Below are 18,336 nucleotides of genomic sequence, written 5' to 3'. Positions count from 1 at the left end.
AAAATTTCAAATGAGAGATTACTTTAAATAATAAAAAAACTTCATGGTGAACTTGGGAGTTTTAAGAGTTGACAGAAAATTACCTCAAAAACAATGTGAATTCAAACAAAAATAAAAGTATTATTTATAAAATACTAAGATAATTACTTCAGACTAAAATTTCATAGTTGTTTTCTTCACTTAGGACTTACAGAAAAACTGAAAGTCTAAATATCAGGTTTAAATTAGGATTGAGAGAATTTATACAAATGGATAAAATTAAAGTGAACAGTTTTAAATTTCTTACAATAATGAGAATTCTTCTATTGACCTATGTTATTTTAGAATATGTCTTAAAAACAATTTTATGATAGGTATTATCTCCATTTTATAGAAAAGTAAATGGGTTCAAAGAAGTTAAACAACTTTGTCAGATAAGTGGCAAAGTTGGTATACAAACCCAAGTCATGTTGCTTGAAGTTTGGTGACCTTTGCTAAGATGAGAAGTTTTAAAATGTTAAGAAGAAAAAGTTTAACCACCCCAGTACCCCAAATGCACTGCAAAGTTGTGAGGACAAACCCTTCTTACCAATTACTATTATCCACTGCATCTCCAAATCCTGGGGTATCAACTATTGTGAGCAGCAACTGAACACCACCTTCTTTGATTAAAACTTTGGATTGTTCCACCTGTAAGAGTAATTGGTGCAGATGTTAATATCATACATTACATCAGTGATTTCCTACAAGGGGTGATGGTAGGGACGTTCGAGTTTATCAAAACCAACTGAGAAACTTAGCAAATTAAATCTACCTACTACCACATTACCTTTAGAATTGATGATAGCGGGCATTGGAAATCCAGATTATTTGAAAGAAAAGCATATATACAAATAGTCTGCCAATCTCTTGGCAAATTCATACTGGGTTTATGACTCATACTTGGTATAAAGACAGACAGAGGAACTGATAAAATAGTGATCACCACTAAAGACATGTAATACTTATATAACTTAAATGTGCATCTAATAATACAAATAAGCAGCAGTTTGAGTGATTTAATAATTCACAGAGTTCAAATGTAATTAATCAGAGAAGAACATCTAATCTACCATTTACAGTAAATGTCTTCCTGGACTATTCTCTATCAAGTTTGGCCCCAACCACTCACTCAAATAAACTTACTATCATTCCTTAATCTTTCTCAGCATGGATGTATTACCCTTGTATTTATGTTATGGCTAGGATCCAATCCTTTTCTCAAATGTGATACTCTACATTCTGGACAATGTAATCAGCAAAAGTCCAGACAGTTTTTTTTTTTTTTTAAAAGTGTATTCTGGTAGGGTGAAACCTTACTAACTGATTATTGGACTTAAATGGTAACAACAGTTCCTGGAACAATTTAAGACATTCTGTAATCTCAAGCTCTGTATCAGAAGATGTATTATCATTCATCCTGGGCATATGCTGCTGTTAAATGCAAAATATCAGTTTTCAGGAACCCAAGATAAAGCAAACACGGATTCAAATGAAAAGGGAATAATTCCTCCAGAAAAAGATAGGCTTTCTCCTGATAACACATTTAATAAGGATAACAAGTCCTTATTAAGGCTAGAGGCTCCAAGTATGCTGATAAGCTAATTTACAAGACAAAAAGTTTGGGACACTTTTAGAGATAGCCTACTTCCTTTTGGCATGTTTTATAGATGCTACCTGATGCATGAAGAGACTAACATGCGGAGACTAAGATTGCTGAGCAAGAAAAGTCTGTAGCCACACTATCCAATAACACTTTCTGAGATGATGGAATTGTTGTGTATCCACACTGCATCTCCAAATCCTGGGGTATCAACTATTATGAGCAGCAACTGAACACCACCTTCCACTTGTCCATGTGGCTACTTAGTCCTTGAAATCTGACTAGTGCAAATGAGGAGCTGATATTTAATTTTATTTAATTTGAATTAACTTAAATAGCCACATATGGCTAGTGACTACCGAATACACAGCAGAGGTCTACAGCAATCAAGAGTTTTCTGTTAAAAAAATTTTATTATGAGGAATAAAACTTATTAAAACTGAAAAAAATTGCCTGAGATGTGGACACACATGACTTATCTTTTAGAGAAATGAGATGCCAAATTCTTATCTTTTAGATTAATGTTCTTTAAACTGCTTTGATCCTGATATAAACTATCAAGTGAAAATTTTGCAGATCCAAAAGATATTTATCCACCAAATATATACTATTGGCAATCTGAATATTAAGTATTAATATGCATTATCATTAATCTGTAGATTAAAAAAGTAAACATCAATAACAGTTGTAATATTTTCTGATCATCCTCAGTATCAATGATTGATGCACATCATTTAGGAGATCACTGTCACATACCACACAACTAAGATAACATGTCTATTATCAGGTTACCCTAATAACATGAGAGAGGCAAAATAACTCAGAGAAAACAATCAGATTCATCAGGGTGAGATCATGAGAACCAAAGGAAAAACTTTTTTTTTTTTTTTTTTTTTTAGTCAGGGTCTCACTCTGTTGCTCAGGCTGGAGTGCATGGCAGATTATAGCTTACTGCAGCCTCACTCCTGGGTTCAAGCGATCTTCCCATTTCAGCCTCCCAAAGTGCTGGGCCAAAAAAAATGTTTAATGGTATCATCTCATCTAGTTTAGGAGGTTTACATTTTATCTGGTGATCTTCTAGCCAAAGGACAACCCAGTCAAATCTAACATCTCAATATCTTGAATTCACTTCCATCTCCTTTATAAAGACAGATCATTTATTCATGGTAACTGTGGCTGAAGCAGAAATATCCAAAGTAATCATACCACTCCTTTACCTACTTACTCTTTTAAATAACATAGTACTACACACTAGAAAGTGATACAACAATATAGTAAATCTACATGAATCATCTCCCAATTTTACTTCAAACTATTTCTGGTTCCTTTATTACCAAACGAAGCCCATTCTACCTTCAGTAATATGCTGTATACCAATTACACATTTTAACTTAACAGCTTAAATTTTAAGATATTTCCCTGTTTTTAAAAAAAAATCAGTTCAACAACCTAATTACTTATTGACTTGCTAAGACAAATGAAGATTTGTATTTTACACACTTTAAGGAATGTTTATAAAGCTTCTTTTCTTCTCTGGCCTACAAAATTCTGTGTATCCATACATGGTCAAATACAAAGAAGTCAGCGACATATGGAAGAGATCCAGAAAACATAACTGTAAACTAGTGCCATTCACAGGATCCAACTGTATCCTATCATCTGCTTTTACAAGTATCCTCATGGGATCCATGGAAAACAAATTAGTTCAAGTCCAAGAATTTCAAACTTTTCTAACAAATCTATTCCAAATGGCCACTTTCCCACGCACTTTCCTTAAGCAGGTCACATCAACATCTTTATGGCATCACTCAGGGTTCTCTAAGATTAGCTGCATCATTTAATACCAAAAGAATGAATCAAGGGCATTTTCAACTGTTTTTCCCTGAAAAATAAATAAAACTAAAGCTATCGTCCATGTATCATCTATGTATAATTCATCTACTGAGACCTCTTTTGGCATCCGAGATTCCAGAAATCCAAGGTACTCATTTTCTAATACAGAGTGTATACAGTATACAAGAGTTCCAGTATACTGAGTTTTCAGTTTTACCATCTGAGGAAAAAAAGTCAAACAATGTTTATTATACAGTGTCATATAAACTAACCTAACTTAATGTTTACATGTCACTTATTAAGGTAAATAAAAAATGTTATTTAATTAAGAACATAACATTTTGAAGAGAGGGTTAAAATTTTCTGTCAAGAGCCTACCTCTACCTTCACTTGCTCAAGAGGTAGCATTACAGCCAAAACTCTGAAGACACTGGAATGGCCTGAGATACTCCACTTAGCTCAAACACAAAAACTATCTATTTTGCTTATTTACTGGCTCAAAAGACAAATATCATCTTACATGTTTCATCGTGTTCCACAAGAAAATGAAAGAGGAAGTGACCAATAGTAAAACAGTTATGCTTAAAGAATACTTCCTTCTCATCAAGACCCAGAACTACTTTACTAAGAAAGTTGATCCCAAAACTCTAACTTGGCCTTCTATTCTGAACCTCTCTACCTCTCATATCCCTGTCTCCTTACGCTGAGACCTCAAATCCCTTGCCCCTCTCATTTTCTATTAGCAACCTCCTTCCCAAAACCTTTATTTCTTTCCCTTTCCAACTCAAATCCCACTCTGGATTAACCCATCTTTCTATTCCTATACCATAAAATTCATGACTTTCAACCTCAACAAGAATTTCCCTGCTAATATTCCTCTTATGTGCTCCTTAGTCTCATGCCTCTCCCATTTCCCAGTAGGTTCTTCCCAAGCCCATGTCTGTCACAATGCTCAGTGAAGTACCTCATATCTCCACTTAAAAATGAGACCATTCCCAGTCTGTCTGAATCAGCACTGTACCTTCCACGGTACAGTATGTGTGAAATATATCTTTTTCCTAAAGCTAATTTCTCAATCTGTTCTAGGGAACTGATTAATTTCCATTTTAGATTTATCTTGACAACCGTTTACACTATTTCCCCTCTATCGTCAATCTCTCATTTCTTAAGAGAATGACTTGCCACAGGATATAACCATTCTCAGGTCTCTTTTGGAAATCATCAAACCACTCTCTGAGTCCTCTATACTCACTCCTAGGTATCCCTTTTCATCCCTTCCTTAATAGCCATCACCCATCTTCACTGACTCACCACTCACTTCTCAACCTACTGCCATCTTGCTACCACTTCATTAAAATTTACCTTGCCAAGGTCACCTCTACAGCACCTTACAAAAGCATCTTTCTCACTAAGTCATAATTGTTTGTCCATATTTTTCCCACAATTGTGAGATCTTTGAGAACTTTTTGTCTATCATCATTGTAGCCCCAAAACTTAGTTTAAGACAAGCATTCAAATATGTTATGTGAATGGCTCAAAAACTATCAAAACTGGACCAACTGTCAACAGGAGAGTCTCCTGATAGGGCTCTGTGAAAATTTTTCAAGGAGTCTATCAAGTATGTTACCCCAGAGAAGTACATACTGCTTTCACCTTTTCTCACTTTCAAAATTTTGCACCCACTTCATCTACAGAGTTTGATTTACAAAACTTCAGGGACCAGCTGGGTGCGGTGGCTCACACCTGTAATCCCAGTGCTTTCGGAGGCTGAGGTGGAAGGATCAGTTGAGGTCGGGAGTTCGAGACCAGCCTGGCCAACATGGTGAAACCCCATCTCTACTAAAAATACAAAAATTAGCCAGGTGTAGTACGCGCCTGTAATCCCAGCTACCCAGGAGGCTAAGGCAGGAGAATTGCTTGAGCCCAGGAAGCAGAGGTTGCAGTAAGCTGAGATCACACCACTGCACTCCAGCCTGGGCAACAGAGCAAGACTCCATCTCGGAAAGAAAAAAAAAAAAACACTTCATGGACCAATAAAAAGTTTCAAAGGGGAGCAGCGTAGTTTCCAACTAAGAACTTTAAAAAATCTAACAGTGTCATTGCACAAAAGAATTATCTTAATACATTAAGAGAAAATTAAAATGGACTTTAATCTCAGAAAAAAGGATAATTTCTTCCCAAGAAAAGACAGATGATACCCTTTCAGTGACATGAAGTATGATTTAAAAATTTTCAAATGCAGGCCAGGCGTGGAGGCTCACGCCTGTAATCCCGGCACTTTGGGAGGCCGAGGCGGGCGGATCACGTGAGGTCAGGAGTTCGAGACCAGCCTGGCCAACAAGGCAAAACCCCATCTCTACTAAAAATACAAAAATTAGCCAGGCGTGGTGGCACACGCCTATAATCCCAGGTACTCAGGAGGCTGAGGCAGGAGAAACATTGAACTTTGGAGGTGGAGGTTGTAGTGAACCGAGATCGTGCCACTATACTCCAGCTGGGTGAAAGAGCAGGGCTCCATCTCAAAAATAAATAAATAAATATAAAAATTTTCAAATGGTACAAAATTATAAAATAACGCTTAACTGTTAACATACATACAACATTGTAAGCAATATTTTTCCAAAAAATTTTGTTAATCTGGGTATCTATATTTGATACTGAAACATGAAGTAGAGCTCAAATGTTCAATTTTTTTCGCTTCATTTTCATCAATCTTTTGGAAAAATATATATATAAGTAAAAAATGGAGGTAACATGGTACCATTTCATTCCACTTGAAACATTCTGAAAGAACTAAGGTAAAACACTTCCCTCTCCTCCTTTCACCCTGACAGACACAGGATAAAACCAGTTTGCAGCAGAGCAGTTGTTCTCAAAATGTAGTACCCAGACTGGCAGTAATACATTCTGAGAACTAAATAGAAATACAAATTAGTTGGGCCCTGCCTCAAACCTGCTATATAGCAAACCATGAAGAAAGGGACTCAGCAATCTGTGTTTCGACAAGCCTTCCAGGTGATTGTGATGTGCGCTCAAGTTTGAGAAGCACTGGTATAAAGAATTCCAGGACTGGTGTCAGCTCGCATCTGGAAATGCACAGATATAACTCAGGGTCCTGAGGTCCAAGATAAGAGGTTAAGAATTAATCTTAATGAGCTTCTATCATTACTAAAAACTTCACTTGAATCAAAACTGCTATTTTACACACAGGAGGCTAAAAATCAGCTCTCTGTTCAGTGTACACAGCTTCCCATTCCTTCCAAGACTGTGAATGTGAATGAATATCTCCTTTAAGATACAAGTCTCTTATAAATAGATAATGCCCAGGGATGAGAATATGAGATCATGGTCTTTATTAAAATCTTGCTCCTTATTCAGCCACATAATAGGAGACAGTTTTTCTCCCCATTTTCATAAACGTTTGTCTTCTGAAACTCAGGATTTTATGTTTACCAGTCTAATATGTCTGGACTGAGATACAATACTGGTGACCACTCCCCTCTACTGTGAGAGTTTATTAGCTTCCAAGGGCAGATCATCTGCTAGACTACTGGGCTTGGTAAGGAGCCAGCCAACTATCAAAAAGATTACATTCTCATTTTCTAACTACATTCAGGCTTCTTGAATGACTCTGACCCTGTCTGTAATATGGCATGTTCTTTCCTGAGTAAGTGGGCAAAAGAGTTTAGATGATCTTCAGCTTGTTTCCAGTATATAAAAGAATACACCTCCATGGTTCAATCAGGAAAGAGGACTTCTACAGGATTCTAGTAAGGATCAATCTGGTTCTCAAATGTTACAGGTCTTCCTTTTGGTAAAGAAAAGATATTTAACAGTGGTGCACAGGCTTCTGTCTTAAAAATCCTCCTAGAGATATTCTTACCTCCATTACCCCTCTGTTTTCAAGATAAAGAGAGTTTCTGGGAAGATATTCACAACAGAAGAGGATATTTTTGAAGTGTTATTTTAAAGGAAGGTAAAATGGGTTTAGACAATTTATTTTGAAGCTAGGCCAATGTAAGAATTCTAATAAATTGAGGGCATGTCACATCTTTAACAGATGCTTGCCTGGGGAGAAAATGTCTGCAATATCTAAAATGTAGGGGATTATTAGTTAGATTTTTAAAACTCCTATAAATCAGGAATAAAATGACAGAAAATATTATCAAAACACTTTCATGAAATAACAGTTAACGAGTACAAAAGACATGTTCAACCTCACTAGAAATCAAAGAAAATAGACTCAAATACCTTTATATCTTTATGCACACACAACAGCAATGAGTGCCTAAGTCCACCAAGACATACACAAGAATGTTCCTATTAGTAAAAAACTGAAACACAAAGGCTTATCTAAAATAAACAATAAGGGATATACTGATACATTCACACAATGGAGTATCATACGATGACGATGAAAAAGAACTACACCCAACATGAGTAAATAATACAGACGTAATCTTCACTGAAAGAAAACAGATACAAAAAAGTATATGTATGTAACATTCAAGAACAGGCAAATTTATCTATGGAGAAAGCAGTCAGTTAAGGTGTGTATCTTTGGGGGGTGTAATACTGAATGACAGTGAGCACACAGAAGAAACTAGCGTTCTGGAAATGAACTGTACATTAATTTGGGTAGTGGTTAGTTTTATCTTGCATATCTAAATTCATAAATACCTAAATTAAGGTATTCCTAATAGATACCCAAATTAAGAAAGTTCAAAGTTCATTTTCTTGCTTAGGATTAAAATTTCCAATATTTATCACAAAATAAATAAGCATGTAGGATCAAGTTTTTAGAGCATAATTTTGCAGGTAATTTTAAATCTCAAGCCCTATAAAGGTTACCAAAAAAAAAAAAAAAATCCTAAAATAGAAACATTGAGAAGGAGAAATAAGAAATTCACTTCACAAAATTACTCCTTTGGGATCTAGTTACTAAACTGCATCTTGTAGTTTGATATATGAGTTACTGCCCAGAATATACAGACTGTCCCTCCATCCTGTGCACTGGGATGATCACTACCACTTCTTCAAATCCAGCTAAAAGCATCACTGCCTCAATGAAGCCAACTCCAGCCAGAACTGTTCACTTGCCTCCTCTCTGCTCATGTCCTATATATCACATAAGCAGAGCTCACCAACAATATTTTTAATCAACAGTTTAGAGCAGTGCTGCCAAACAAAAATACCATGTCAATCATATAATTTATAATTTTCTTAGTAGCCACTTTTAAAATAGGAAAAAGGTGAAATCAATCAATTTTATTTAACCTGATACATCCAAAATATTATCACTACAGTATACAATCAATATAAAAAATTATTGAGATTTTTTTTTCCATGCTCAGTCTTAGACATCTGTGGTATATTTTATATTTGCAGAACATCACAATTCAGACCACCTACATTTCAAAGATTAATAGCCACATGTGGCTACAGGCTGCTGTACTATTTAATAAAAAGTGCATATCTAGAATCTAGCCCCTTGCTCTATAAAGTGTGATCTACCATCCAGCAGCATCAGCATCACCTGTGATCTTGTTAGAAATGTAGAAATTGCAGCCCATCTCAGACCTACTAGAAGAACTAAATTTAACAGGATACCGAGGATTGGAATGCATAGCAAAGACTGAGAACTAGTAAATCAGATCACATATACCTTGGGAGTCTTACAGAATCGCTATTGCCATTCAACTATGATATGGTATTATCCCACTGACTAATATAGAACACTATATTTAAATAACAATAGCTTTTCTATAAATCGTGTTTTCTCTACACCATCTAATGCAATTTTCTGCAATGATGAAAATCTTCATATACGTGCTGCAAAAAATGGCAGCCACTTGCCACATGGGCTGTTGAGCACTTGAAATGTATCTGGAGCAAATGAGAAATTGCATTTTTAATTTAACTAATTTTAATTTATTTAAACATGTGGCAAATGACTACCATACTAGATAGCACAACTCCAGGGGAATTGGTTACTATGTCACAGTGTCATCTCTAGGAGAGTCCTCTAGACAAATTTGGGAACTTCTAGCCAAGATAATTCTTCTGATGAACTGTACTTTTTTTTTTTAATTTTATGAAGTCATATTTACCATCATACACTGGCTAAGGACAAATTTGCATCTTACCTCTGAGGAAGCCTAATAAAAGTTACAACATGTGCTTTGTGTGTATTAATATTATTCCGGCTTATCAATTAACAATACTAATATCCATACCTGTACAGTCTTTTTAATTCTATGAGAAGGACCTGGATACTCTGGAGAATACAAATCTGTGAGGAATAATGAGTTGATTAATGTCGACTTTCCCAATCCAGATTCACCTAAAAGAAATAAGGGAAAATATCTGTTAAACTCACCCACTTTATGCAATCTTAAATATTCAACAGATGCTATAATCAAACTTGCCTTATGCAAGTACTTCTTGGTGAGACAATGAAATGACATTAGAAAATATGCTACAGAGAATAAGTATCTTGTCCTCAGTTGCTTAGCTATCAAATCAGACTCATGTTTCCAGGGATTCTTTTCAGTCTTCTAATTATACCACTTATATTCATTAAAAGTAATGTATCTAATAATCTACATTTTTAACAGTAATGTTATTCCCAAAGAAAAATGTCATTATTTAAAAATCCAAGTTGGATTATATGTCGCTGCTTGAGTGAAATAAAGTTTTTCTTTACTAATAGACAATAATGAATGATCAAAACAAGAAATCATGCAACTATAAAAAGCAAAAATCTGCTAATACAAAGAATTAATCACAATGAACATCTCCGTATAAAATTCTAAATCACAAAAAATACTTTCTAATTCAGCCACCCATCAGCCTAAATATAAGGGTGCTTCTCCCAAACCAGAATCCAAAAAATCTTAGGTAATTACCTTTTATATTGCTTCTACTCGAGGTAGGAGGTAGACATGAAGGAAGCTAGGGCATGATTTGTACTCTGATCACGTACTCTTTTTTGACTCTCCATGTCTAGTCTAACATACATAGTCTAGTATATAGTAACTATTACAAGTATATGAAAATATAAATGGCTTCAAGGTATATATAACCTAAGGTTAAAATAAATTATAAACCATATTATGACAACACGGCACAGAGTTAAAGTATTTATTGTTAATAATTCACTTAGAATAATAGGCATGCTTAGCCTAAGTAACTGATGTCACAATATTTTTATGTCTAGGAGGAATTCTTTTTATATTAGCTCTCAAAAGAGGTAAGATCCTTTCCACGTGGTCTGGGCTTACCCCTTTGACTGAGAGCATGCCAATTTTTACTAGATGTAAAAATGCAAAAATGTCTAAGTCACAGGAAAGTAATATGGGTTGGCCACACTCGATTCTTTCTTAACTCTTATACCTTGAAAGCAGAAAGATTAGAATAAAACCCAAGCATTTGGATGTTATCAGAAATATCTACAATATTTCTATTTGGAAATATAAATGATTATTTTAGTATATACAATAATGTTTTGGGAAATTAAAAACAAAAGTATGCTAATTAAAAATTAACACTGTACTCAATAAATTGTGTTTAGAGGTTTTTTTTTAGTTTTTTACCCCTTTTTATTTGTGGTGAGGAGTGGGGGAACAAGACGACAGAGGACAAAGGGAAAAGAGAGAGGAAGAAAAATAGAAGTCTGAAAGGTAACACACCAAAATGTAAATAGTGGCTACTCTGTGGATAGTACAATACGGATGATTTTTCTTAGTTTGTTATACTTCTGGGTGCTGTAAACTTCCTTCAATATGATTCTGCTATTTTCATAATTTAAAAAGTATTATTGAGTGGCATCAGCAAAACGGCAAACTAAAAAGCTCAAAGCCTCATTCCCTCACAGAAACACCAAAAACAACCAGAAATTAGTTGAATTAACCTTACAGGACCTGTGAAAAACAAAGGTCTACAGAATGAAGCAAATGCCCAATTAAGAAAAAAAATATGCAAAACTTTTGTGACATTTTTCTGTGATCTTGTCCCACCCCTTCTGCAGTTTATCTGGGTCTCAAGGAGGCAGCAAACCAATTCCCAATTCATTCCCTTCAACTGAGCGGGAAGAGTGCAGACCTAACTTGTAACATTTTAACCTCTCTGGTCTGCCAGAAGAACTGATTCCTGTTTTGCCTAACTGGGACCTCATTGGGTGAGAGAAGCAATGGGCACCATTTATGAAAGCTGCAAGGGGACACAATAGATGTTTGGGGCATAAGATTACAGTGGGTAGATACAATAGACCATCTGAGTATCCAGGTGAGACTCTTTGGGAAATTAAGACATTCAAAAGCACCCATGCATACAGGAGGAATTGAGAAAGCGACCCACAGGCCTAGGCAACACAAATGCTCAGAAAAGAAGACCTTAAGCTTTCACCTTAGGGTGATCACTAGGTTAAGGGCATGCTCAACTAATCAGCAGAGAAATGCCCCAGTAGTACACAGCCAGTGTGCAACTGAGAGAGGTGACTCTTTCAAATACTCAGTTTTCAAAAAACATCACAAGGCATGCAACAAGGTATAGGAAAACATAGCCCATTTCAAGGAACAAAAATTTCCAGAAACCATTCCTGAAGAAATACAGATATTAGATTTATTAGACAGACTTTAAAGCAGCTGTCTGAACTATGCCCAAAGAGCTAAAGAAAAAAAATGAATGGAAATCAGGAAAATAATGAGCAAAATGAGAATATCAATAAAGAGAAATTATAAAAACAAACTGTAGAGCTGAAAAATACAATAATTGAAAATTTCACTATATAGGTTCAATAGCAGAACTGAGTAGGCAAAAGAAAAAACTCAGCAAATCTGAAGACAACTGAAATTATCAAATCTGAGCAGAAAGAAAAAAGAAAGAAGAAAATTAAACGGAGCCCAAGAGATTATGAAATAAATCAATTGGACCAATATATACCCAATGGATGTTTCAGAGGAAGAGAAATGAACACAGAGATTACATGAAGGAAAAAACTTCCCAAAGGTGATGAAACTGATGAATCTACAAATCCAAGGATCTCAACAAACTCCAAATAAGAAAAACTCACAACCAATACCAACACGATTACAATCAAACTGTCAAAAGCCAAGACAGAATCTTGAAAGTGGCAAAAGAGAAGCAACTCACTGCATAGACAGAATCCTCAAATAAGACTATAAGCCAACTTTTTGGCAGAAACCTTGGAGGCCTGAAGGCAGTGCAACGATACATTTAAAGTGCTACAAGAAAATAAATGTCAAATGCAACTTCTGTATCTGGCAAAACTGACCATTAAAAACGAGGTAGAAATAAAGACATTCCCCAGTAAACAAAACCTGAGGGAGGTTCATTATCACTACACATGTACTACAAGAAATACTGAAGGTAGTCCTTCAGGTTGAAATAGAAGGACTCTAGACAGTAACTCAAAGCAATATAAAGATATAAAGATCCCGTAAAGGTAAATGCAAGGGCAAATATAAAAACCAGTATTATTGTAATTTTGGTTTGCAAGTTCACCTTATATTTTCTATGAGTTTTTAAAGGCGAATGCATTAAAAAATCATGAATCTGTGTTAATAGGTACATAATGTATAATAATGTAATTTACGACATCAATAACATAAAAGAGGGACAGAGCAGTGGACGTGTAGTTGTTCAATGTGATTTAAGTTAGATTGGTATAAAAAATTGAGACTGTAATAACTTTAGGATATTATATATTATCCCTATAATAACCAAAGAAAATTTCTATAAAATATACCAAAAAAAAAGAGAGAAGGGAATCAAATTGTGTCACTACAAAAAATCAAGTAAACACAAACAAAGGCAGTAATGGAAGAAATGAAGGACAAAACAGCTAAAAGACATACAGAAAACAAAATGGCAAGTTAGTTCTTCCTTATTAGTATTTATATGTAAATTGATTAAACTCCCCCAATTAAAGGCACAGAATGTCATAATAGATAAAATGACATGACCCAACTGCGTATCTGTAAAAGACACATTGTAGATCTAAGAAAACACATAGGTTCAAAGTAAAAGGTTGGAAAAAGATACTTCATGCATATAGTAACCAGAAAGGTAGAGAAGCCACACTAATATCAGACAAAATAGTCTCAAGTTAAAAACTATTATCAAAGACAAAGGACTTCAAATGTTGATAAATGGGTCACTTTGCCAAGATGATGTAACAATTAAAAACATACATATACACCAAACATCAGAACTTTATATTATGTAACGCAAAGATTGGTAGAATTAATGGGAGAAACAGACAGTTCTATAATAATAGTTGGAGACTTCAATACTCCAGTTTCAATAACAGACAGAACAACTAGACGGAAAATAAACAAGGAAATACAGGATATGAAGAAAATTGTAAATCAACTGAAGCTAACAGACATAGACAAAACACTGCATCCAACAACAGCAGTCTACACACTTTTCTCAAGGACATGTAAAACATTTTTCAGGAATGACTAAAAGAAACAAGTCTTAATAAATTTTAAAGAAGTGAAATCAAGCAAAGCATTTTTTCCCATTATAATAAAACAAAACTAAAAATCAGTAATGGAGGGAAACTAGGAAAACTGACAAATATTTGGAAATCTAACAACATATTCTTATCAACCAATGAATCAAAGAAATCACAAGGGAAATTAGAATACACCCTGAGACAAAATAAAAATAAAAACCCAACATGCCGAAATTTACGGAATACAGAAAAAGCAGTGCTGAGAAGGAAATTTACAGTTGTAAACACTTATATAAAAATGAAGATTTTAAATAAACAACCTATGTTTACACCATAAGGAACTAGAAAAAGAAGAGCAAACTAAACTCAAAGCTAGCAAAACCAAGAAAAAATAAAGATTAGAGCGGAGATAAATAAAAGAGATTTTAAGAATAGAAACTGGGCCGGGTGTGGTGGCTCACGCCTGTAATCCCAGCATTTTGGGAGGCTGAGGAGGGTAGATCACCTGAGGTCAGGAGTTCAAGACCAGCCTGACCAACATGGTAAAACCCCGTCTCTACTAAAAATACAAAATTAGCTGGGTGTGGTGGCGCATGCCTGTAATCTCAGCTACTTGGGAGGCTGAGGCAGGAGAATCGCTTGAACCCAGGAGGCGGAGGTTGCAGTGAGCCGAGATCGTGCATTGGCACTCCAGCCTGGGCAACAAGAGCGAAACTCTGTCTCAAAAAAAAAAAAAAAAAAAAAAAAAAAAAAAAAAAAAACCCAAACGAATAGAAATCGGCCAGGTGCAGTGGATCATGCCTGTAATCCCAGCACTTTGGGAAGCTGAGGTGGGCAGATCATGAGGTCAGGAGATTGAGATAATCCTGGCCAACAATGTGAAACCACGTCTCTACTAAAAATACAAAAATTAGTTGGGCGTGGCAGGGCATGCCTGTAATCCCAGCTACTCAGGAGGCTTAGGCAGGAGAATTGCTTGAATCTGAGAGGTGGAGGTTGCAGTGAGCCAAGATCGCACTACTGCACGACAGCCTGGCGACAGAGCTAGACTGTCTCAAAAAAAGAACAGAAATCAGCAAAACCAATTGTTGGTTCTTCAAAAGAATAAACAAAACTGACAAACCATAAACTAGATTGAGAATAAAAGAGAGAGACTCAAATTACTAAAATCAGAAATAAAAGTGGGGGCTGGGCGTGGTGGCTAATGCCTGTAATCTCAGAATTTTGGGAGGCCGAGGCGGAGGGATCACTTCAGCTCAGGAGTTCAAGACAGGCCTGGGCAACATGGCAAAACCCTGTCTCTATTAAAAATACAAAAACATTACCCTGTCCGGGTGGCACATGCCTGGTAATCCCATCTACTCAGGAGGCTGAAGCAAGAGAACTGCCTGAACCAGGAGGAAGAGGCTGCAGTGAGCTGAGATGACACCACTGCACTCCAGCCCGGGTGACAGAGCAAGACTCTGTCCCAAAAAAAAAGAAATAAAAGTGGTTCATGGTTTTCCTAGTTAAGGACTAGACTATTTGCCACCACCCCACCCCCCTTTTTTTGAGTAACTTTCCTTTTTGGAAACAGTGATGAAGGTTTCTCCCTTTATTCTAAACAGTATGTACACCTCATACTACTATCTACTATCAAATTTCTAAATGGTTTCTGCTTTTTTAATACTCTTTAAAAATTAGCAAATACCTAATTATACTTTCAGTTAAGATAATACTTTTTCCCATTGGATTTTTTCTTTATCTTTTAAATTCTTAACATTGACTATGTGAAGCAATACGCTGTATACCCTGAACTCAGCTATGAGATATTTAACATATCAGGGGATATATAAATAATAAATTAACTTCCATCAATTCCTAGACTACTTAACACTGAAATTATGGACCAAAGCTTTCTAATTCAATTCCCAAGTGGCATTAAAACCAAGCTGTTTTGTATTTCAAGAAACTTTACCCATGGTTATGAAAGTTTAAAAACTTATCAAATGTGTGGGAAAACTGCAATTTAAAGATAAATGATTAGGTTTCCTTTTTTTTTTAAGACCAATTACAATGTGAACCATAGCTACACTAACTGGGTGATCTCTATCAAAGTAAACACTGCAAATAAAGGGTATCATTTGGCCAGGAAAAAAATAATTTCTGATTCCAATTCAACATTGCTCCTGTGTAATGTGTTTCTCTAGTTCTCAACTCCACATTTATTCTTGAGTTATTTCTATGTTAGTTGTAGTTTTCTTTTTAAGTTGGCTCTGGGCAAAGCAAATCTTTCTTAACAGATTGATAAGTGTTCAATTTCCTCAATTCTAAGACACAATTTTGCCCCCCCAATATTTCTAAAAACAAATGTCTCATAATCAAAATGTAATTGACTGTACTATTTACCTCCCTCAAATCAAATCTGATTATATGTTTCAGAGTAGATCTTATCTTAGAATCAAGGAAGCAGGAAAATCAAAACACTTCTTCCCCTAGAATCGAATTCAATTAGAAAAGCCAAATCAAAGAGACCTTAATTATTTTTTCCTATAATTGAGAACTTTATATTTAACTTTTAGAAGAATTTATTCTGAACTAAAGTGATTTCTATTTCCTTATAAATTGGAAGATCCCAAAGAAACAGAAAGCTTTAACACAAACCTCGATGAGAAATAAGGAAAGTAACCAAGACCATCTCCCCACCTTGAGGCTCATAAGGTGAAACAAAAGCTCCCCCTTGAGTTATATGCCACAGGGGAAATGATCCTCAAAGAGCCCAGTCTCATTCAGGGTAAGGAGGCAGAAAAAATGGGTACCAAAAAGTAGTTGAGAACTCAGTCTGCTTTTTCTGGTTCCGTACATAAGGAGCTTGGAAGTTGCCACTCCATTCTAAGAAGTAAAAAGCTGAACAAATCTGATCTTTAAGAGCAGTGAGGACACAAGGCAATGATCCAGCAATTGCCCTTCTTGATGTTTACCCAGCTAAGTTAAAAACAAAGTCTTGCACACAGGTATTTGCAGCAGCTTTATTTATAACTGCCAAGACGTGGAAGCAACCACAATGTCCTTCAGTAGTTGAATGGATAAATACACTGTGGTATATCCAGAAAATGGAATATCACTCAGCACCAAAAAGAAATCAGCTATCAAACCATGAAAAGACACAGACCAATGTACACTGGTGAGCGAAAGAAGACAATCTAAAAAGAATACAGACTGTATAATTCCATTATTATAATTCCATAATTACAGTGAGCAAGATACTTGCATTTTCTGTTTTCTTACATATCAAATTAGTATAAGAGTATGAACTATGAGGACTAAATTAGGTAATATATGTGAAATCTAAGCACAGTGCCTGGTACACATTAAGTGCTCAATAAGTAGTTGTATTATTTCTGTGATTCATTTAAGGAAATTAGAAACACATGGAAGTTTGATATGACAGAAGAATATAAATAACAAAATGTTAAAAATACTTAAGGCAAAAACTTGGAAACAACAGGAAGTTAGCAAGTTCCACATTAAAAGACTAATAGGTCTTTTGGATATGGATAAATCAAGCGCTGAAAAAATAAAAATGATTTAAATAATATGCTTAATTGTCAAATATATATACACAAATTTCTATCCAAAGAATAAACATATTTTTGAAACCTACGGAATACTTAAATAAGCTAATCCTATGTAAGGCTACACAGAAAAATAAATCAATGCTGGAACCTACAGATCGTATTCTCTGAATTCTCTGTAGTGAAATTAAAAATTAATAAAAAATAACACAATCCATCCACCTACTTAGATATCTCTCCTTAACTCTTCCTATGTGAAAATTACTCAAATACAAACAAAATGAGTATTACACATAAAAATCTAAGAGATCTGACTAAAGTATTTGGAGAAAAACTCATGCTTAAAATAAGCCTAAAGAAAGTAAGTCAACCATCAGGGGTGGTTCTTGGTGAAACTGTAAACTGCTACAGCTTTTCTAAGAATAATTTGGTAATCTATCAAAATTTAAATCTACATGCCTTTTGACCCAGGATTTCACTTTCAGAAATGTACATTACAGAAGCATTTATATGTGTGCCTAGAAATCCAAGGAACCTAAGTACTGTTTGTAACTACGAACATCCATCTTCATTAATAGCTGACTGTATAAATCATGATAAAGATATTACAGAATACCACATAATTGCTAAGAATATACTGACAGGAATATTCAGTGTATATACACACACAGTATATTCAGTGATAGGGAAAACACATTCACAGAACAGTACTTATAGCATGGTACTGTTTACACACAAAAAAAAATTGACATAGGAATGCCTGGTGTATATAAAAGTATAAAAAAATGCCAAAAGACTTGCACCAATTTAATGCTTATTTCTAGAGACAGGACTGGAAATGAAGG

The 18,336-nt window shown here is 35.1% G+C and overlaps 1 protein-coding gene across 3 annotated transcripts in view; it reads right to left on the bottom strand.

The window, feature by feature from the left end:
- Positions 1 to 18,336, bottom strand: part of SEPTIN7 (septin-7) — a 104,402-nt gene that overhangs the window by 32,042 nt on the left and 54,024 nt on the right. For all 3 annotated transcript variants that reach the window (XM_057302846.1, XM_003833365.5, XM_057302848.2), the window contains exons 3-4: positions 9,691 to 9,797; positions 569 to 669 (exon numbers count right to left, since the gene is read on the bottom strand). In XM_057302846.1, coding sequence (XP_057158829.1) covers positions 569 to 669; positions 9,691 to 9,797 — 208 coding nt within the window. The remainder of the gene's footprint in view (positions 1 to 568; positions 670 to 9,690; positions 9,798 to 18,336) is intronic.

Source organism: Pan paniscus, chromosome 6, assembly GCF_029289425.2.
Source record: "Pan paniscus chromosome 6, NHGRI_mPanPan1-v2.0_pri, whole genome shotgun sequence".
In the NCBI taxonomy this organism is placed as follows: domain Eukaryota; kingdom Metazoa; phylum Chordata; class Mammalia; order Primates; family Hominidae; genus Pan; species Pan paniscus.
This window is presented reverse-complemented; position numbering and strand designations above follow the sequence as displayed.